Source organism: Spinacia oleracea, chromosome 5, assembly GCF_020520425.1.
Source record: "Spinacia oleracea cultivar Varoflay chromosome 5, BTI_SOV_V1, whole genome shotgun sequence".
Classification (NCBI taxonomy): Eukaryota; Viridiplantae; Streptophyta; class Magnoliopsida; order Caryophyllales; family Amaranthaceae; genus Spinacia; species Spinacia oleracea.
In genome coordinates, this window is record NC_079491.1 from 2,002,306 (window position 1) to 2,025,073 (window position 22,768).

Genomic DNA, 22,768 nt, shown 5'->3' on the forward strand with positions numbered 1-22,768 from the left:
TAATTAATAGAAAAATATTGTTAATTATTGCTTATATAACTATTAGGCAACAATATATATATTTCAATTATTAAGTGTTTTTCCCTATAATATAAGCACTATAAATGAAATTTGAGAATAAAATCTGGTTGATTATGTTTGTTTGTAGAATCTTACAATTCTAAGATTTGATTTTACGATTCGATTCTAAGAATCCCTTCCAATTCAAAGTAGAATCGCGATTTTGATAACCTTGCTAATAGGTACGGAGTATTTTACAACGAGTTATATTGAATTTACTAGTAATCCAAAGTCAAAGACATCAGAAGTTTAAGATTAGTATATTGAATTTACTAGTAATCCAAAGAAAATTGCATGATCACATTCACATTTGTCATAAATAGCTGATTAATTTTCTTCCAGCTCATTACTAATTGTCATTCTAGACACTATAGTTAACAAATTTCTACTAGTACATTATTGTCAAAGAAATAAACCAGTCAAATTTATCTAAAGGAAATAATTTTAAGTGATTACAATTTACAAATACATGTAAATTAAATAAGCGAAACATATGAAATGTACATAATTAAGGGTTTTGTGTGGAAAATATGAGCACTGAACCCCGAAGTTACTCAAGCTAGCACAAGTATTAGTCCTTAGAAATCTTTCTTGCTGCTATCATCTTGTGCATCACGAACTTTCTGTTACTTCTTCAGTCTCGGATTCATATACACATATACTATTTTGGGATGTCCTGAAACTCGTCATGTTTTCTATAAAAACAAAGTAGATTGTGATTAAATTTTCCAAAATACCCAACTTAAATGAGTGTGTATATACAAATTTGTAAGTGTATTAATTATTAAACTAAGAGTATAAAGGGATTTTTCAGCATTACCTCAAAATAATGAGGGTGTTATTGAAAAGGGACTTTTCTTATCGGTGCAAATAGGGCAATAATAAAATTACAGACGAAAACGAGGATTCGTACATAAGAGCTATCGTACACAGACCTTTAATTTAACTATTAGGTCAAGAATCATTGGCATAGAAAAAAGAAAAAGAAAGTGAGACTATGAGAGTCTACTATCTAAGACTAAGAGATACTTTCTCAAATTCTCACTTATATGGACTAGCAAGAAGTGTGGGAGGAGATAAGTGTTGTAAATGGTATTCAGTAGAACAATACTGAAGTATAAGGATGATTCAGGTAGTCCGCTTGGTTTTCTTTTCTCATTAACATAACAAAAAAAGAGAAAAAGGAACAATACTGAAAGTAGTCTGAAACTCCTTAATTAATTAAGGGGTCGCGACAATTAATTCCAGATAAAGGGAGTGCAAAGTTGCAAACTATTATCGCACTTGTAAAGAAAACACATTCTTTAGAGAAAATAGTACTCCGTAGTGTTGTAGACCTGACCAAAAGGCGGGGCGGGCCAGGTTCAGGTCGGGCCGCGACAATAAAAATCTGTCCATTATGTCGGGCCAGGCCGGGACAAGGTTCGGGCCAATTGTCCTGTGCAAAGCTTCTCATCAAGACGCTTGTTGAACGTGAAGTTTAGGTCACAACTGTGTGATCAGCAAAAATGCCGAACAATGCGGTAATAACAAGAAACAAGAATCTTGTTGCAAGTATCAGTATACCTGTAATATGGCTATCTAAAGTTCTGAACAAAGGGGAATTGAATCTGAACACTACAGAAACTTATCTCTCATTAAACCAAAGGGAAACCCAAGAACATAACACAAGCAATACATTTGTACAAGATACATGTTTGAAGGTTTTGACAGTACAAAGGTTGGAACAAAAAGAATAGGGGGCATTATCGGTCATCAACAAACAGTATTGACTTCACTTTACAGTTTGGTTTTGGGTTACTTTTGGGGGGGAAATTTTACAGTAATGGAAATGAAAAATCAGAGGAGCAAGGCTGGAAATTAGCTTGTAATAAGATTCTCCTAAACCTTTCGAAAATGTATACCAAATGTTGTAAATGCAAACAAGGATTATCATAAACTGACCAGATTAAGAATTGGTCAGATATTCCTTGGTCACCTAATAGTATTTAAGAAAACTTTGATGGGGGTGTATCGGATTGATTCGAGGATACTTCTAATTGAGGAGGCAAGAGATTTAAGAAGCTTCCATGAACAGATTGATCACCACTGGTTGCTGCTTCTGATGAATCTGATGACTCGTCCTCTGGTGCACAACAGAATAATGTGTGAAAAAAAAAGAAAAAAAAAAAATCCGGGAGTAGTCATCTATCGATACATATGATTGGATGAGTCCGAATAATTATCTCAAATGGACAAAAAAAATCCAGAAAAATGACCAAATCAGTTTTATCCCTTTTACTGGTTAGATTAAGCAATTCCTTTGCCTTGCATTTGTCTCACTTGTATCATCTTCTAATAGAAAAGGAGAATAAGGTTCCGTTTGGTAGGGTGTAAAACGTTTTCATGGAAAACGATTTCCCCCTTTCTCAATCATTTTACGTTGTTTGGTTTGTCAAGGGATTAAAAACAATTTTCCACAACTCTCTCAAAGGTGGAAAAACTTTTTCCATTTGAAAGGGATAGAAACCACTTTTCCACCTTTCCTCCTCATCTCCCTCTCCCTTCTTCACCTCAATCTTCACCATCTTCTCCCATTTTCTTTTAAGGAACCAAACAAAGGAAAATTAGTTTGGAATTGTGTTTTCCCTTGGTAAATGTTTTCCATGGAAAATCATTTTGCACTGAAAACGTTTTACACCAAACCAAACGGAGCATAAGAGGGGCAGGTTTATCCAAAAGTAGGCTATTTCATTAACTTCAACTCTTTATATATCGAAATATTCAAAAAGTACATGCATCCATGTAACAACTTGAGATTTGAGAATAATTCGAGGGAGGGATATCGAAATGAAAAAAATAGTATAATAGAACTAGTAAAACCCTTTCTCCTAAGGGCTGGAAGCATAGTGGTGGCAGCACATAGCAACGGGCAGTTTATAGAAATAGAGCAACCTTACTCAATGTTCTTATGCAACCAATCATGGTGAGTTGCAATAGTAACTACAGGTCAATGTAAGTTGCATGAAAGGTAGGAGGGAAAAAGAGGACTATTAAATGAGATGAGTTTTGAAAAAAGGAATACTACTTGTTATATACGGACATAACACCTGTGTAGGGAAACCAAATCTATATGCTCTTTCAGCAATATTTGTTTTAGCAGTTCCAGGTAAAGCAACATTCTTATAAAACTTCAATGGAGGTTTCACAATAATCCAGCCTTCTTAACCAAGTACAAAATGGTGATGGGTATAAATAATAGAAACTCAAACTCAAGGAAAACAACCAGAGGTATATACTTACCAAAGAGTGACTTAATTGATGGCCTCTTGGGCTTGTTGTCTTTCTTCTTTAATTCAGCTGCAAGTAGTCACCAGAATACCAACATCAAGATTCATCATTATATGAAAATACTAGACATTGCAGAAAGAATTTGTTTTGTGGTAAAAGGGCCTCACAAAAAGACCCAATACAGGCGGCATCAATACAAACATTAAACAAAACAAAATAAAATTCCTCCCACTTTTGGGATGCATACAGCATACCAATGATAACCATGAGACTGAGACACCAATCCCTTACTTTACACATTTGCCACTATAAAAAGCAGCTGCTTATTGACTGCTCCTCCAATCACCCGACACTGGAGGGGCACATTTGAGGATGTATATGACTTTATAACATTAAAAATGGAGAGATAAACTTCTTCCAAGGATGGAGGGAATACCAAAGGAGTAACAAGAATCAGATTGGACTTACCATGTTTTACCACGATTACTCATACTATTATTTCAATACATATTAATTCAAATTTTAATGTCCTGCTAACTCGTTATTGAATTGCACCTCTTATTATGCATGAATAGTCCACTAGATCAGTCACTATGGGACAGGAATAGTTATTCTGGGACAACGTTAAACATTTCATCTCAATGAGTACTAATGGACCTCAAAAATTCTTAAAATCTGTTTCTCAGGTAGAATCAGATTTATGAATCTCAGTCAGTCATTTTATCATACAAAATCCAAATGCAAACATATACACAAGTGACACAATTGTTAAAGTGCAGTGTCGGAGAGGAGCAAGAGATGGAATACCAATGCCTGGAACTTGATAATCATTCACAATTTCGAAGTTCTTGTAAGTGTAGCCCACGAAATTTAGATCCTTAGATGAAAGCATCTGTAGAAAGGCCATAATAAAAAAGAGAGGAAAGGAAAATTAGACGTAGAGAAACAGAAAAGGGATAAAAATGGAAACAAATACCATGATACTTCTGAAAGAGAGAAAAAGGAAAAAACACAAGAAAACAGATTAATAGATGAAAGATAGTACTGAAGTAGAATTGGTTGTTGCAACTCATTACAATAATAACAATGTAAAGGAAGAAACAGAGGCAATATATTTGTTATCTTAGAACCCCCTGTTTATTTAGATAACCAAGCCAACTATAGTAGCCTAGACAACTATATACTTTTAAGTTCAAACCAAGAGAAACTGAGCAACACTTAATATCGCATCTAAAGTTATTTAGAAGCACAGGAGGCTAATATGAAACTAAAATCAGAAAAGAAAAAATGAAGACTAAAAGCACAATCTACCTTTCTCCATGGACCTGTCTTCGATGTTGATTGAGATTGAAAGTCAGCCTGTATAAATCAATAAAACTGTATATTTATCATTCCATAAACGCAAAAAAAAGGGGTATGTTTCCAGTAACACTGCAAAGAGGTGAGGGTACCTCATCAAACTTCTCAAAATTCTGTGTGTCCAACTCGTCATTAACCTCAGGGAGAAATGCAGCTTCCATTTGGTATATCCTTTTCCAATCAATACCATCAAACCACGGATGAACCTAACATTATAATTTATATATATACAGAAGTAAAGGATTAGCTTCTTATATCTTAGAAACTTTAAATCTCTCAAATAACCAAGAAAAAGGACAGACCATACAACACCTTTATTTCATCAGCACCATTCGACCCAAGTCTCTGATTAACATTGCACAACAGTTTACTAATGAGGTCTTTTGCTTCTGGAGATATCTTTGCTTCCTCAGGGAACTTTAAATGAGTTCTCCAGTTTACTATCTGCACAATGTGGAAGGAGAACCTTTGAACCATTTCTGGCACATAAAATCTAGAAAACATCAATAAGTTTACAACAGTTATACCAGCAATCCTAAGGGGAAAAAGATAAAGCTTTATATTCCAGCTAATATAGATAACTCATAAAAGTAACGCCTAATATTACAATGTCCTGATACCAACAATCGTTTTCAAACAATTGTGGATTAAGCAACTGACATTTAGACATATGAGAGCTTAAGTTGATGAAGCAAACGAGTGAATTTCAATATTTACCTTCCTACATGTTGTCATGGGATCATCTGAATAAAAAGGTGGATATCCTACAAGCATTTCAAACATAATTGCCCCTAATGACCACCTGTAGAACAATAACCATACAACTTCAGACGGAAACATTATCAAAGAGGTATATCATCTGTAAATATCAACATGGCACAGTCAACTGTGGGTTAAATATACAAACATGTAATATAAATTGGCAAAAACAACGATATGAGATCATATCTAAGAAAATATTCGTAAAGTGAACAAAGATGGACAAGAAGCTTTTACATTAATATCCATCCATGGGCCATATGTTTCAGATTAAAGTGGTTAAACCTGGGTTAAGTACCAAGCGTATGAATCTTTTCTTTTAACTAATATGTTTGTTGGTATTGAAAGGAAAACAGTACGACCCAGCCATCAGAAGAGTTCCAAATATATCTTAATCCCAAAAGTGTGTGAAGTACCTTTTCAGTCCTTACTAAGCTCGTAGTATGTAACCTCTGAGTTGTGACTTGACTGACTTCACTAATTGAATCTAAATGTCAACTGTACCTTCATGTTCTTTATAGTTCAAGGTATCATAACAGGACTCCGCATAGCAGGCAATTTATGAATTCCATAAGTAGAGTCATGCAGAGGTTGAAATGTTAAGCTGACATGCTTACAAGTGTAAGCAACTGCTGATGCTTTTTCATTCCTCTTTAACAAGAAAGCTCTCCTTTGTTGAAGAGGTATGATTATATTAAATCCCTTCCCAATATGTATTTATTGCACAGATAACCAATTATACAGATGAATGAATTGGCTCACCAAGTTCCTTTCCGCAACTCGATCTAGTAACTCCAATTCCAGTTTACAATCACTTATTAATCAGTCCAAATGACAAGATGATAGTTTTGTATCTTAACTTGCCAATATTCAAGGCATAGTTTTTAGTCTTATTACTCTTAAGTTGGTTTATGAAAGGGCTTCTAGAATATCGCATAGGCTCAGAGATTCTTGCACTCTATGTACGAGCTTTTGGCTTTGTGATCTGCGCATTGACCTAAATCACCATCCCTGGGTCAAGTAAGCGTATTGGTACACCCAAGCAAATTAGACGGTACAATGCAATGTAGGGGATTTAGGTAAGCCTTTTTGTCGAAGTTGAGAAATGGTCATAAAAGATAAAGGAGATAAAGGTTGAACAACAAAACAATTGGCAAAGGTTACAATTTATTTAAAATATGATATGATACACCACTTCAAACTCTTAATGAGCTCCTACATGTCCCTTTTCAACAGTATGTCTTAAGGATAGTGAAAATAATTTTAAAAATCTTCCTTATTCAGCAAATAAAGACATGATATTGAGCATAAGTTATTAGAAATGAAAATTTTCTAAATCAGACATTTTCAAGTATCTTATTCAGAATTGGAATCTTTTCCGCTAAACAGGAAGCAGTTAGTTTTTTCGTTCTTTTGGGTCACATGGTGAGTAGCGACAATTAAATAGAAAATAGCCAATAAACTGAAAAAAACATGTTTTATCCTTTGACATAGAAAATAATAGATTGTATAGTGTTTAGCACCACCAAAATTCAGATTAGTTTCCACACTTAGGTTGCCGGTAGAAGAGCTAATTGAATTACTCACCAATCACATTCCATTCCATAACCCTTCTTCAACAGGACTTCTGGAGCAATATAATCAGGTGTACCAACGGTAGAATAAGCCTGCACGTCAAATATTAGCATCATAAGATAGAGTCCTAGCCCGTATAGCAACACCCTATAACTTTTCACATGTTGCATAACGGTAGAACTAACAAAGGGTTCAAAGATAACATTTGGGCGCATAAAAGAAAAGCATTAATTGCTAACTATATACTTTCAAGCTGCACAGTCCAAGGAAATAATGATTCAAAAACAAGTAATAAAAAATCTTCCAACAATAAAATTGTGAACATACAAGCATTCGCCGATTCTTCTGCCAGTGTTGAAGCTGCTCTTGCTGCGTACGTCTTGGTTTTGTAGAGCCATCATCATTAGCTGAACCTCCATTTCCACTCTGAACTTCAAAATCTTTTTCTTCAAGGGTACTGCAGTCTAGTGGTTTACAAAGTCCAAAGTCCGATAGTCTCAAGTGCCCATATTTATCAAGCAGCAAGTTGTCGGGCTTAATATCTCTGCAAAAAAGTCAATGTAGGTCAATCAGTTGCGCACCATTCAAGATCGCTACACCAATCAATAAAACAAAACAATATACGTCAGTCACAAACCTGTGAATGTAATTATGTTTGTGGATAGATTCAACAGCCAAAACGGTCTCTGCAACATAAAATCTTGCCTCGTCTTCTGTTAATGTATCCTTCCTCATGAGTAAAGTCATCATATCACCACCGGGAAGATACTCCATTATGAGATACAAGTATTCCTCATCTTGAAATGAACAATAAAGCTTGACAATGCAATTGCTGTCAACTTCAGCAAGAAGATTCCTTTCAGCTTTTACATGTTCAACCTACAATTAGAAGGAAATTGGCAGTATATCAGTAAATAAACATGACATATTTTGAAATTGGTCGTTTCAGCTAATAAACTAATATTATACCATACACCAGTTAGAAGATCTCATGATAAGTAATAGGTTCCATCTTTAAAGGCATAGGGTATGTTAGTCCAAGACTGTGATGTTCCGGTTTTTGCGGCATTGGAACGTTGTATATTTTTTTGTATGTTCCCTTTCAATAGGATAAGAAATAATTTGTGTAATACTGTTATTTGATGTAGATTTGATAACCTTAGAATACCCATATGTTATTAGATTTCTTAAAAAAAACATCATAAACATACAATTATAATCCATAATCAGAAAAGGAAGCTTGGCATGCAAATCGGAAACCAAGTGTTAATTGCTACTATATTAGGGACAGGGTTTCTGCTTTATGTTTTTGTAATGAGTGTCCGAAGATTTCTCTACACTTTGGTTTCCCAATTTGTCAATAATGTATACAATAAGCAGATTTATAAAACTCTCTGTATTGATTCTTGTTCATCCTAGATTGAGAGGTTCCTTCCATTTAGTAATAGGCTTCCTTTACTAGTTTCCTTCCATATAGTATATATTTCCTTTACAGCTCTGTTTGATGGATTCCAAGTGGCAAGTGGCAATTGGCAAAACAATAATTGCTAAATTTATATGTTAAGACTTTGCCTTAATCATAGTCCGTTAAGACTCTTATACGGGACAGAAAGAGTATAGATATATTTCCACAAAAAAGAACCCTAGTGAATGCAATTCCAACCTTCTGGTGCACACTGTTCTCTAATTCTTTGGAGTAAAGAGTCAGCTTGCTAGATGATTTACCGTGAAGGCTAGCATTTTTCTTAAGAAGTTAAGAACTGTTGTGTTTTGCTGGTATGTTTCTCATTTTGTTGATCTAGTCGCACTATATAAACATCAATTTTCTGAAAGTAAAAGACTCACGTCTAGATGTAATCTCTACTGCTATATTTCTAATGAAAGTACAAGGAAACAAACATTTAACAACCAGTTGTGACGACAGTAGTGTACATTCTCGTGCATGCGCGTGCACACACACATACACACAACACGAGCAACAATACCATCAATCTACTTCCTCTCACAAAGCTCCCACCTACATAGAGGCCTCGAGAAAAGACAAAAGTAAACTTGCCAATGAAGTTGCAAAGAGTATACAATCTACATACAAGCACAATTTGAAATAATGGCAGGCAGAAAAAAAGTAGAGATAGGCATACCTGCCCTCGTCGAAGCATCTCTGACTTTTTGAGCTTTTTCATAGCATATACATGATCTGTTGTCTTTTCCCTACAAACCCTGACCTGCCCCACAGAAATTTGACCAATTAACAATAACAGCACACAAACAACACAAAGTTCATTCAAGAATAGAAAAAATGCCAAAAGAATACATTCATTTAAGAGATTTCTTCAAATAATCAAATTTATAAATCTGGTGTGCCAGACCAACAGTTTAACATAAGTGTTTCTAAAAATACCCATGCTTGTAAGAATTAAACAACTTGAAAATCACATACCTCGCCAAATGCACCCTTTCCGATCATTGTCAATAGTTCAAAATCATCGGCACCCATTTTATGCCTTTGAAGGCGCATGTACTCAGTCTCTTTCTTCTCCAAAAACTTTAATAAGTTGTTCTGGTCTTCCTCGGACACATCAGCATCAGCCAACTTCCTTTCTAACACACTCCGACTGTTCAAAAAAGCATGTGGTATAAGTCAAGTAATCTTCATATTAACTTTTAAATTTAATTCGAACCCAACTTTGCACACCAGCCCCACATCCCTCATAATGACAATCATATGCACTGGCATATATGACGGTTATTCACTATAACCAGATGGGAAGAAAAAAACATAAAATTGATTACTAAATTCATGTCCATCGAAAATGGCAAAGTAGAAACAACAGATAGCACTATGAATTCTATATAGCTCGTACAAAATAAAAGGTCAGTGATCATGCAGTTTCTCGTGTATAAATTTACGTAGTGCAATAAATGTCACACTGATGTTTATAGTAAGTAATTTTTGCAATAGAGAGTCTAGGTTGCTCGGCAAAGTCAAGATTCCATCAATCCAGTGTTACCTAATTCCCTAATCACCCCACGAACCGCGAACCAAAAAAGCAAACTATAACATGAAAATGATACCTTTTTGGTCTAATTTAGCAAATCTCAAACTAGTGAACCAGGTAACAATGCATCAATCACTAGAAGTCAACCTACTCTTGATAAAAATTCTTCCAACTTGCCAAGTTCTAAATCAGGATATAGATCACACATATTATCAAAGTTCTCAAAGCATACCGCTCCTTCCTCTCTTGCAAATTCTTCATTTGCTCCTTGTAGTGTTTTTCGATATATTGCTTTGCTGCTGCAACCCTCTGCTGTGTGACATTTGACGGCGATTCATCATCTGATGTTGGAGCAGACCCTTCCTTGCCTCCCAACATCCCGGAGTCCTTCTTTTTCGATGAAGACCTCAACTTATCACGCGGCTGCAACTTATGAAACCAACTCTTGGCTGAATCCATATCCCTCACTATATCAAGATCTCACAAATTTTCAGAGGCTTCCTGAAAGTTCCAGGATAGCATAAAATCAACAATAAACAAATTTTGGTAACACACCAATAATCACCTCATCTGCAACTAGTGAACTGAATCAATCCAACCTCGTATTGCAAGACGCAAAATCTCTGCTTCAAATTTGAATTACCCTACAATATGATTCAAAACTGTTGGTATTTGCTAATTGCAATTATATAAAAAGGATTGAACATCAAAACAATCACAGCATTTCACTTTCTAATTGCAGTATTTGCCAATCGCAATTATATCAAACCTAAGATTTCCCTCCCGCATTGTAATCAAAATATAACACAAACATATAATAAACTCCTGCAAAATTTAAATAATTTGTTCCATGGTAGCATTGATCAATCAAAATTCAAAACGGTTGATCTAAATTTTAGTTTTCAATAAGAACCATAAAATCGAAATAAAAACTCCATGTAATCCAGTTGAAACTAACAATACAGGATCAAAAACTCAATAGAACAAATATTATGATCATAATAAAACACAAAAATCATGGAAAAATCACCTCAACCTGAGAAAATTACAACCGACCAAAAAAATAGAGGGATACACAATCAAACAATATCAAATTGATCATCATATCGAAAATAAAAACCCTAGATTAGCATAAAATTGCCGAAAAAATTACAAAAAATTAGGCAATAAAGTCAAAATTGGAGAATGCGAGAGATTACCGTGGGGATATTCGCAGACCGAAGAGAAATTGCAGTGATCGTCGGCCCGCGAAAACCTCAGAAAATGAAATGCAGAAATAAAAATTGAAAGAAAAATGAAGAAAAAGAGAAAAAATTAGCGAAGAAATCGGAGAAGTTGACGACGAATGATAGCTACAGAGTCCTCGTTGCCCGCATGATCTCTCTCCTCTTCTCACTTTGAAAGTTAGTATTTATTTGGGGTATTTTTGGGGGGAAATTCATAGACTATGTTGTGTAATATAAATGACAAATTATTAATTGGAAAGTAGTAACACCCAACCAAAAAAAGAGATATAATTGTCTCTTTGTCTTACTAATCTTTTTAAAATAATTATAATTGCAAAGTGCGGATAATTGTAAATTGCAGCGGGTAAATAATAAATAAATGTATTTACATAACTTACATTGTGATAGTCATTTTGTTCGTAAATTTGCATGAAATGTATAAAATAGAATGAAATACTCCGTACATTATTGTTTTCAGATTATTATATGCATGGTGCATCCATCAATAATAGGACATGTAGAATATTGCGGAGTAGGACGTAACATGTTGATTTTATGAGCGACCATGAGCCAACTTTTGATGCATAATGTATTGCATTATCGAGGTGTGTTGTACAAGTATTTGTATGATTTGTTATAGTAGACGTATTGTACATTTGTACTCGGTCATTGATTCAAATCACTACATTTATAAATAATGGTGTTGTCAGATACTCTGAAAAATCTATTTTCTTCATATAACAAGACATGGTTTTATGTATTGAAGACGTTTATATCTAAAAGGACTAAAGGAGGTCTATATTGTATTTTAGAAATTTTAAGTGTTACTCCGTAGTATGTAATCTAGCTTGTATTATACTATTATACATTAATGTTGTTGTAAAACTTCCTTTCTTGTTGTAGTTTTTCCTCAATGGATGATGGATTAGATATTATGGTTATTTAAAGTAACTAGCACAACATGTCTTAATAATATTAATTAAAAGTATTTCTTTTGCCTTTTTTTTTATATTATTTTAAGACAATTTCACAAACCTAAATAGTAAATAAAATATCACAAATTCTTATTTACAAATGGTGTACAATAAATATTGTACACCGAAACAAAAGTTAATTCAAAATGCTTAAAAGTTAATCTTACATATGTAAAGGTTGTCTATTTTTAGTGATAAATTTTTTATTTTAGTAAAACTTATTTCTTCAAAATCACTAATAATGTATAAGATTAATCATTTAACCCTTTAAAATATTTATCTATCAACTTTTTTTTACTAAATATAAAAGTTAATCAAAACTAAGTTAAAATTACAAAAAAAAATGGGTAAAAGTTATCTTGGTGTACAATAAATTTATGTATTCCTTATACGCGCAAGACCTTTTGGTACAGTACACATAGTATTGGATGTTTTATTGTTTACGATTAGACATTGAAAAAACAGATTTATTAAGAAAAGAAAATTGATTTGACTTAGATTTGGTCGATAATTTATTAGGACAAAACACTATACATGAGGAGATTCCATGGTTTTTAGAAAATTGATTTGTACTTTGTAGGAAGCTTCTGAGGAGGAAGTGAAATAAGGGCCTGTTTGGCTGGCCTGGCCTTGATATTAGCACATACAATAGCAACTTGGTGAAAGAATCTAGCTAAATGCTAAGAATCTCTATCTTTTATTCTCTATTTTCATTTTTTTTTTAAAATAATTAAAAGTTCTTTAATTTGTTTTAAACATGCTTTGTCATAGTTTATGCCTTCAAGGCTTTGCTTGTTTTGCACTAAATGAACACTTGATATGGTAGCTCTTGTGAAACATTCTCATCAAGATCTTTTTAGTTAATTTTAGTTTTTTTCACTTTTATGTAGTAGTCTATTTTCGTATCCAGAGAAATTTAAAAAATTGAGTCGTAAAAAGTTTCATGGTAAAATTTAGGTATTAGACTCAATAAAATTTTACCATAAAAGTATTGAAAATGTATAGTCAATTTTAGTTATTAAATTCGCGGTACTGTAAATTCTTGTTAAAGACGGTCTGGCATGTTCTTATCCGTCAGACCAACTGGAAGATTAACCTTATATTTTCAACCCTTTTAAAGACATAAAAACTAGAAAAACAAATGCCCCTCTCTTCGATATCAATACACATGTTCTTGGTTGACAATTAACGATTAGTCTATTCACTTGACTTATTTGAACAATCCAAATTATAAATATTGCAATCTTTCTTACCATGACAGAAAACCAATTCAAGTCACCGGAATCTTTTTATTTTTATTTTCACATGATGTAGAAATCACAAATCATTAGTCATTAGTCATACCTCTCTCTTATTAAATTGGAATTTGATTGATTCATGTGCATTGAGTTGCAATGAATGAGAAGATGTTCCTTATATTAGAAACAGTTACCAGACCACAATGGGTTATGCTACTCAACATCATTCATTTTATACATGTGGGTTGACTCAATTTTGGTTACAGATGCTCAGATTCATGTTTTATCAAATACTAGCCCATGTGATGTGACTCATTCACATTCTTCCCTTCTCGATCCATGCTTGTGTTATTGGAAATCCCATCTAAATCAAATCCAGATCAGATTTATGTATAATCCAGCTAATTAATCATCATATTTAAATAATTTAATGTAACAATAGTAAGAATAATCATGAAATGGAGATAGAATTGGTTGCGTTGCGCACATTTGAACCTTCTCTAAACCTGCGTTAGAGTTAGATAGTGTAATAGTTGATGTTTTGTGTACTGGGTATATACCTGTTCAACGGGCCGAGTTAGGGCCGGGCCGGGTCAAAATTAAACGAGCCGCCGGGTCAGGCTTACAATATTTTCGGGTCAAGCCGGGCCGGATATTAAACGGGCTGTAACGAACTGGAAGTTTGTATGTATTTCAATGAATAAAATTAAACGGGTCGGGTCGGGCCTGACCCTTTTCTAAAAGTAAAGGGCTCAACCCTTTTAAAAATGGGCTGGATTCGGGCTGCTAACGGACTCCCAGCCCGTTGAACAGGTCTAACTGGTTACGACCTTTTAGATGAATTGGTCTCGATTTGCAATATATTTTTACTATTGGTTAATGATTTGCATGGACAGATTTATCATTAGATCAGTTGAATTGCAATAAATTCATTAGATCAATTGAATTCATATAAAAGGTTCATATGTCTCAATTCATTAGATTAGTTGGATTGCAATAAATTTCTACTAAAATAATCTAATAAATGTCGTGTCACGTGTCGTCTTGTTGTCTCTCCCAAATGAACTTTAATTTTAAGTGAAACAGTGTATAACAGAAATTTCCATCACTAATGGTCTTGATCAAGTCTCTAATAGGGAGAATAATCATGTAATTTTTCTTTTGGTGAAAACTGGAACATACATTAGTAAATTAAGTCATGGCATTAACTTTAGCCAAGACTACAATTATTCTTGAATGCGCTCCTCTAATAACACACTTCATCCCTAGTATTGGGCATGTCTAGTAACTGGCTTTTTCATTGACTTTTGGCTTTTCTATGTGATCAAACAACCAATAATACATGTTTAGTAAATGACTTTTTCTTCGGCGAAAAAACCGGCTTTTCCGGCCAAACTCAAAAGCTACTCTAGAGTAGCTTTTTACATTAGTTGTTAGCTTTTCATTTTGGTAATTACACTTTGTATGAAACAGCTAGTAGCCAACAACCAACTTTACCAATAAACACATTTTTAGAAAATCTGCAGTCAAACAACCAACATATAGAGCGAACACAACAAACGATCAAACAAGCCAAGTGAAACAGCCACCAAACATCAGCCAACCGCCAAACAGGCCCATTGTAGTTTTCTTCTATCATTTGAATCCTAAAATGAGATCAAATTTCAGAACTAATAATGTTTTATCACCTAGGTACAACACAAAATGGATTATTGGAAACTAATTGAGATTAATATGCTACTCATGAACTATACAAAGCAGAAAATGATCCTTCTTGTCCAAAGCTAGCATTGGACTTAGCATCACATTTTTAGCATGCATCACCTACATAGGATACCTAAACAGTAGAGCACATAAGCCAATTAACAACCACAAAATGATACAAAAGATCAACTAATATTACATGGAAACCAAAATGTTCTACAACATTTAAGAAATAATGTGAAACAGACACAAACATTATAAACAGAAAACTTGGGTCTAATCCTGGTTACTTCCGAAACCATCGCGTCTCTCTGACTGCCATCCGTAGCTCTTTCCTCCATCGTTACTCGTATCACCCGTGAAGTAACCATGTTTATGCTGCATCAAATGGGGAGGTGGTGGCCCTGGTGGCGGCGGTGGTGGAGGCATGCCTTGTTGAGGTGGTGCTGACAACAAACCACCTTGTGCACCACCCTGGACAGCTTCAAAAGAAACATTTGCGGGCCCCCCATTCCAAGGACGGGGATAGTTTTCCGAGAAGTTAACGGGCCTGCCAGATCCAGGAGCAAAACCCAATACTGACCCGCCTCCTTGCTCTGATCCACCTTCTCCGGCGGAGTCTGATCGTGTTACCTCGTAGGAAGATGGAGTACCATAAAAAGGTGGAGCTCCATCAGATGGGAAAGGAGGAAACCCAAATGGAGGCCCACCCAACATCATCGGGTTAGGCATGGGGAAATTTGATTGCTGTTGTGGGTACATCATCTGGTACTCGCGGTGGGGTTCTGGGAGAATTCCTTGCTGCTGCTGCTGCTTATCTGAATCACCATTCTGCTGCTGCTGCATCCGATTTTGGCCCGACCCGTCAAAACCCATGGGGCGGTTGTCAGATTGCAGGTCAGAAGGATGGGGTTGCCCGTAGAACAGGGGTGGCTTTGGCTGCATAAGTGGTCTAAGAAGAGGTGGCTGGTCTCTAGGTTGCTGGCGACGAGCTCTATCATCACGATCATTCAGCTGATGATTATTTGCACTAGGAGGGAAACCGGGCCTTGGCGGGCCTCGGAGAGTTGTATCTAAAGTTGAAGACTGCTTAGTACCTGAACCCTCGGGATCACTCATTTCTTGATCTCTCTTCATATAAGGATGAAGCAAGTCGGCATGGATTTCATGAATGTGAGACTCAAATTCCGGCTTTTTCAGAAATGACTTGAGGCAGTGAGGAGCAGCACAAACGAAAATTCCCTCCATCATTTTGATGGTTTGAATCTTCTGGATCCGTTCATCACATCTGTCACAACAAACAAATTGTTCAGTATACACTGTTATACACTTATACTACCTTTGTTCGCATACCAGGGTGCAAAAAAAATACTCCCGTCCCAAAAAGATTAAGAATTGGTTATACTCAAAAGCAAATGGGTAGATAGATTCTTTTTTTAGTTAGATTAGACAATAATGTCCGAGGAGAGCCATGTGGGGACCACAAACCAAATAAGATATGGGGCAAACAAATAGGGACATCCATTTATGGTATATGGGGCAATCTTTTAGGGACGGGGGGTACTTCACAATTGAACAGCTTGACCACTAAACATCGGATTTTTTATTACAAAGATCAAAGGAATTCCCATAACCAAATAGATAACCTGATATAATCAAGACCTTTAAAGGAGAAATGACTTCTATCTTTTCCATCTAGGAAATCAGATGTCACTTATCTATCTGGTTAAATATACTAGAGATTTGACCTCAAAAGAACAGATGGTGCTACGGTGCTACCTAGTATTTCCAGCAATATACATTAAGGTGTCCTAGTAATATAAGAATAGATCTGTTAAGATTACTTCTTCTACAGACATAACTCATACAAATTATATAACTTCTACGGAGTATTACTTTCAGACACAGTGCACCAGTTAATATTCATTGGTGTTAATCGAACAGTGCATGGACCAAATGATCAGGAAAATTCAGTGTTTACTTTCTTTTATGCAGGTACACAGATTCTTGGAAAATCCAGTTTGCTGCTCTAACCATCACAAAACTAAGGTTGAAGGCAATGAAGTAGGTGAAGAATAAAGTGGTTAAATTTTGAAATTAAAATTTCCCCAATTCATAAAGAGAGCAGAAGGTTGATTACCTACAAACAACCTTTATACTACGTACATTGCATTAACGTTAATAAGATGAACATAACAGTTTAACTTGAAAATATTGCAACAAAAACTGCACCTACATCTTCTACTAAGGTATTATTTACAAGTACAACGTATGAACAAGAGAGGATTTCACTATTTTGTAAAAGATTGATCATCACAAGCAAGACTTTAAACAATATTCTCAAAGTCTAACTTAAAAAGGAATTCCTATTACATAAGAGATAACTAAATCAAAAATGCATTTTCCATGCTGACTTGAATGCAATACGTTACTTTGTTCATATGGCTCTAAATAATTTTGGACGGTCAGAGTCGTCGGACCTATTGTTTTGTAAACAAAAAACATGTGAAATGATGATTTAATATCAACCTTCCTCTTTGTACAAAAAATCTGTACTTTTGCACACAACAGTGGTTTTTGCACAGGCATATACACCAAACAATAAAAGACAAAAAAGGGAAGATTAAATGCTCAACAAAGTTCTGAGGAGCCACACTTTACAATCTTTAACTTCCATCCACTATTCACCCTCCATCAAATTTCTGAACTACTACTTTCAGCGACAACTACTAGTGTCGGACACAGATACGTGTCTAGGTGTTAGGTTCGACCATTTACATGAAAATTTTGAACGTTTTGGTCCGTGAAAAGTATCCAGATTGACCGGACATGTGTCCATAATTATGTTGGGAGTGTCAAACCATCCAAGTATTCAATAAAGGGGCATTTCAGGAGAAACGAATACTAGTTCAAAACACTGCAATTACTCAGATGGTTGAAAACTTAAGTTGAACCATTTAGTGCTCATAATGTTTTAAGGGTACTGCAGACTGTTCAGCATTGCAAACAACCCTCCTTGCCACGGTAGTTCAGAAGGGTAAAGATTTCACTTAGGGAAACAGATAAATTGCCTGAAGTGCAAATAGTCCAGACAAGTACTTCACCTTAGACGACGCACAGATGCGAAATATAAGATGTGTACAGAAATTCAAGCTCTTGGAAAGAAGTCTAGACATGCTGAACCTCTCCAATGTACATTAAATGACTTTGAGATTGAAGGAACTTACAGCAGTAGGTAGACGGTAATAAGTGGTGGTAATGGTAATGAATTTGTATATATTTGTAAGAAAATTCTCTATCCATGCCCATGGTAATGGAACTTATTTTTAAACATGTGTTTCTCATCATATATTCTCAACACCATTCGATAGTCAATGTCACCCTTCAAAGTGGAGATGGATGGTCTAGAAAATTAATAAGGAAAAACTAATGTTTGGAAGAACAAGCATTACTTTGGAAATTGTCACTAGAATTTCCATAGTAAATACATATAAATATACTACCATATATTACGCCCCCGTCACCTACTATATAAGCCGCTAAAGAGTTGAAGAATGCAACAATTTTTCACATTCATAACTACCATTAAAATAATTATTAATATACTATACTTGGATGGTATCCGCATCAGGGCTTAAGATACCTATACGGCCATAAGGTAATTGTTGCCCATGCTTTATGTAACTAATTTCACTCAATCTTACGATTAAGGGCTTAGGACAGTTCATCAACATCATACAAAAGGTTAATTGAAAACTACAAGCCGTTTGGACGTAACTGCTTTCACAAATTATGAAACATCATTCAGTAGTAATTAACATTTATGGAATCTGTCGTATATCTAAAAGAAAAATCCCAGCCAGAATTTCAAAAGATATAAGCACTTACAGATAACAAATAGAATCACTCCTCGCGCAATCAAGGCAGTAGGCATGCTCGCATGGACTCTGCAAAAACAAAAGTTTATAGTTGTTATTAAACAAATGAATTCCACGACAGAACAGATTAGTAATCAGGAATATAGGTATTGCCTTGCATGGTCCAATAATAACCAGAAATGGCATTTAATCAAACTCCTACTATGTGCCCCCTTTCACATTGCACCTGACCCAAGTCTTCTGACAATTTGGTCATCCAACCAGGGTGTGTTTAACCTAATTTTAAAATATTTCTCAAGGATGCACATAAATTGTAATTTGACTACGGATCAACTCATACACTTTCTACGCCTTGACAATCATAACTTCTCAGAGGACCTCTAATATACAACAGATGTTCACTTCCCGATTCATGGTTTAGAGTTATGTTGATCACACTCCAGTTACACAGCCACCGCCTCCCCCCCCCCCCCCCCCCAAAAAAATTCTAGTGAAACTTCTTTAATTGGTTTACTTTCTAGATCTGAGAACTAAAGGCAACATCATCTTTCAACCCAAGCAACCCACGTAACCCACGCAACCCACAACATCACCAGGAGAAACAATGGTCCAGTCAAAAAAGGCAAACGAATAAAGACTAGAAGTACTGCTGTTACACAGATCTAAGACTACACAAGCTCAGCGAATCAACCGCTTACCATGCATAGTGACACAACCAGGTATCCTGAGCTGCATTCTCATAGTGATAGACCTAAAGATAAACATTTACTTCAACTAACCTAATATCTCGTGGAAGGGGTTGTTTTATATGCAAGACTCTCACAACAGAAATTCAAACATACACTTTTTGGTCCTATGATGGTGTTAAACTCAATTTTTGAAGGAGCTAGATCCTTATTTATCTCTGTTAAGCTATTCAAATAAGAACTTTACTCTTACCTAAACAGAAACCTGCATAGACAAAATACCAACAGTTCGATGCCTCAAAAATGAAACATTATATTATCTGGTCCAATTAAATTTTGACAGAATTATGAAAGGCAAGAAACAAAGACTTGAGCTTCTAAAGAATCAGCAAAACTACTTTGCACATGAAAGAAAGCGAGAAATAAAAGGTTTACTCTACTTAGTTCTCAACAACCACACAGTGCTTGATCTCAAATATGATGAATATTTGTGAGAGATGTAGGTAAACCCCTCTTTTTGGAGCAACATGTTCGACACACCAAAAAAAAAAAAAAAAAAAAAAAAAAAAAAAGGGAGTCAATAGCCTAGTTCTGCCATTATCTTAATTAAAATGTCTTATCTCAAGTTCGCAAGACAATATATGCACAAGAAGATGCTTATAGCCCAATTCATTACTCAAATTTACGGTACTAGATTAATATATCTTATAAGGGGGAACTAAAAAGATCCAAGGACTCGTCAATCACTCGATAAGAAAAGAGATTATATTAACAGTTGGCAAAAAAGGAGAACAAACAATGAGGACTAGTTGTTTGTTAAGACATATCTAGAACAGAATATAATCCTACATATGCTAACGAAGAAACAGTGTATATAACCATGACTAGGCAACCTTGATGTTTCCAATAGCTTTACATAAACTCATTACAAAATAACGAGGAAATACAGCATGTACTAAATGTGTACCAGGCGGCCATAAACTGCGATTGGGAAATCACAACGAACGCAAAAGTGGACTCGCTCAGCAAGCTGTCGTCGGGACCGTCGACCAACAATCTTAACAAATGAAGCAGCAGTCGCAGAACCAAGACCCTTGGCAACAGGAAGATCAGCAAGAATTAGGTGATCAGGGCATGCGACATTCACAGATTCCCCAGGCAGCAACTTTGTTCCAGTGCCACCTTCTATAGATGAACCTTTATTAAGGCGAATTTGAAGCATCTTTACACCGATAAATCCGCACGTATCTTTCCACCTTAGCTCACTGAAAAAACAAACTTATGTTTAAAATCTACCAACAGTATAATCACACCAAACAATGGAACATATAAGAACAACCATCAACCACATTAGAGTATCCATGTGATCAACAATAACAAATAAATTACACAAAGCTATTTAGCAAAAGTACAATATATTAGATCCTAAAGCTTTCATCAACCGATGCTAAGAGAAAACCATGTATATGGAGAATGATAGCTGGTATCAACAACAACCAGGCCCGTCCCTGAGGCAGGGCAGGAGGGGTGTCCGCCCTGGACCCAAGGAAATATAGAACAGCGAGTCGGTAATCATGTTGAAAAGGATTATACGAATTTCAAGTAAAATTTCTCATGAAAACACAAAAGGTCGGGGGCGGAGACCGGCTTCATCATTCAGTGAACAAACCCAACAGGATATATTTAACAATTTGTAACCCATTGTATCAAACATATCAATTTCACAACAACAAAACAAAGATAACAAAAAACCCAACAGAATATATTTAACCTTTTAGAAAATTACATCTTTGAATCAATAAAGTTACAAATAAAATCAACAGAAAAATCGATTGTAGATAATTACTGGGAATACTAACTACAATTACAAGAAGCTGCTTTTGTTGTTAGGGTTTTAAGAGGAGGAGAATGCGGGAGGACTGAGCATGAGGAAGGAGATGCAGAACACAGGTTTGGAATTTCTTTAAAAATCGTTATTAAACAAATGAATCCCACGACAAATCACACCAAATAAGGAAACATATGGTCCGTAAGAACAATCATCAACGACATTAAAGTATCAAAATTATACAGAACTATGCAGCAAAAGTACAACAAATAGGATCCTATATTCCTATAGCTTAATTCATCTATGGACGCTAAGAGAAAACCATGTAAATGGGGAATAGTAGCTGTATCAACAACAACGACCACAAAAATTGTAAACCCTAATCGGCAAAAGTCAGTCAATTTGTATCGAAAATATCCCCAAATTTATCGAAAATTAACCAACCATTATTTCATAGAGCTTTCTTACCCCCTAAATAATTCTTCCGAATCAACACAAAAGTCACATAATCATGGAATCGTCAAACAAAAGGATTAAACGCAAATTGAAGAGGACAATTAACAAACTTAACTGAATTGAAAAATCCAACTTTTTTAAACCTAAGTTCCATTAAGAGAGAGAAGATACAATAAACTTACCTAAAGAATAGCGGAGAGATCACCACCGGCAGGAGAGAGATTGAGTGGAGGCGCCGCTGTGACCGGCCGCCGTGACAGAGAGGATGAGAGTGAGTGTTTGTAGTGGTGGAAGTGTTTGCCTCTTTCTTTTCCTTTGGCTATTTTGCTTTTCTATCTTCTATTTAACCGTCACGTAAAATATCGATAATAACCTTACTTAAACTTTAAATAAAGTAATTATAACATATAATAATATTTCTTCCATATAAAATCAAATTTTGAAATTATTTTCCATTGAAAAAACTTATTTGCTTGCACTGCAAGCATCGAATGTTAATTGATTTTTGATGTCGAATGCTAGTTGAAATTTACTTGAACTATTCGATTTAATTAGTAGAAAACTATTTTTTATTCCATCAATAAACGAAACTAATTTTTGAATAGGAAATTTACTTTTATTTATGAGGTATAAATATTTTGAACACTGTATCCATAGTGTTTTTCTTGAGGGAATTCCACAATTGTAACTAATAGTGTTAGACGACTCAAACGTAAAAATATATTATTAATATCTAATTGATTGATTTCAATGAGA

At 35.1% G+C, this 22,768-nt stretch overlaps 2 protein-coding genes across 7 annotated transcripts; both read right to left on the reverse strand.

The window, feature by feature from the left end:
• Positions 1–301: 301 nt before the first annotated feature.
• Positions 302–11,461, reverse strand: LOC110784399 (uncharacterized). 6 transcript variants are annotated; one of them, XM_021988865.2, is made up of 15 exons: positions 11,222–11,461; positions 10,622–10,666; positions 10,255–10,523; positions 9,464–9,638; positions 9,165–9,248; positions 7,661–7,902; positions 7,351–7,567; positions 7,036–7,115; positions 5,407–5,491; positions 5,002–5,133; positions 4,782–4,895; positions 4,642–4,689; positions 4,138–4,222; positions 3,343–3,399; positions 1,665–2,185 (listed from the first exon to the last, which is right to left on the reverse strand). In XM_021988865.2, the coding sequence occupies exons 3-15, from the start codon at positions 10,479–10,481 to the stop codon at positions 2,049–2,051; spliced, it is 1,683 nt and encodes a 560-aa protein (XP_021844557.1). In that variant the 5' UTR covers positions 10,482–10,523; positions 10,622–10,666; positions 11,222–11,461; the 3' UTR covers positions 1,665–2,048. The 6 variants fall into 6 exon arrangements, with proteins under 6 accessions (XP_056684442.1, XP_021844557.1, XP_021844568.1 ...); XM_021988876.2 differs by having other exon boundaries at positions 10,255–10,471; positions 10,588–10,666; XM_021988860.2 differs by having other exon boundaries at positions 10,255–10,489; positions 10,588–10,666.
• A 3,876-nt stretch (positions 11,462–15,337) lies between these two features.
• Positions 15,338–22,363, reverse strand: LOC110784389 (E3 ubiquitin-protein ligase HAKAI homolog). The gene is made up of 4 exons (XM_021988846.2): positions 22,195–22,363; positions 20,696–20,993; positions 19,053–19,111; positions 15,338–16,452 (listed from the first exon to the last, which is right to left on the reverse strand). The coding sequence occupies exons 2-4, from the start codon at positions 20,948–20,950 to the stop codon at positions 15,441–15,443; spliced, it is 1,326 nt and encodes a 441-aa protein (XP_021844538.2). The 5' UTR covers positions 20,951–20,993; positions 22,195–22,363; the 3' UTR covers positions 15,338–15,440.
• Positions 22,364–22,768: the final 405 nt, after the last annotated feature.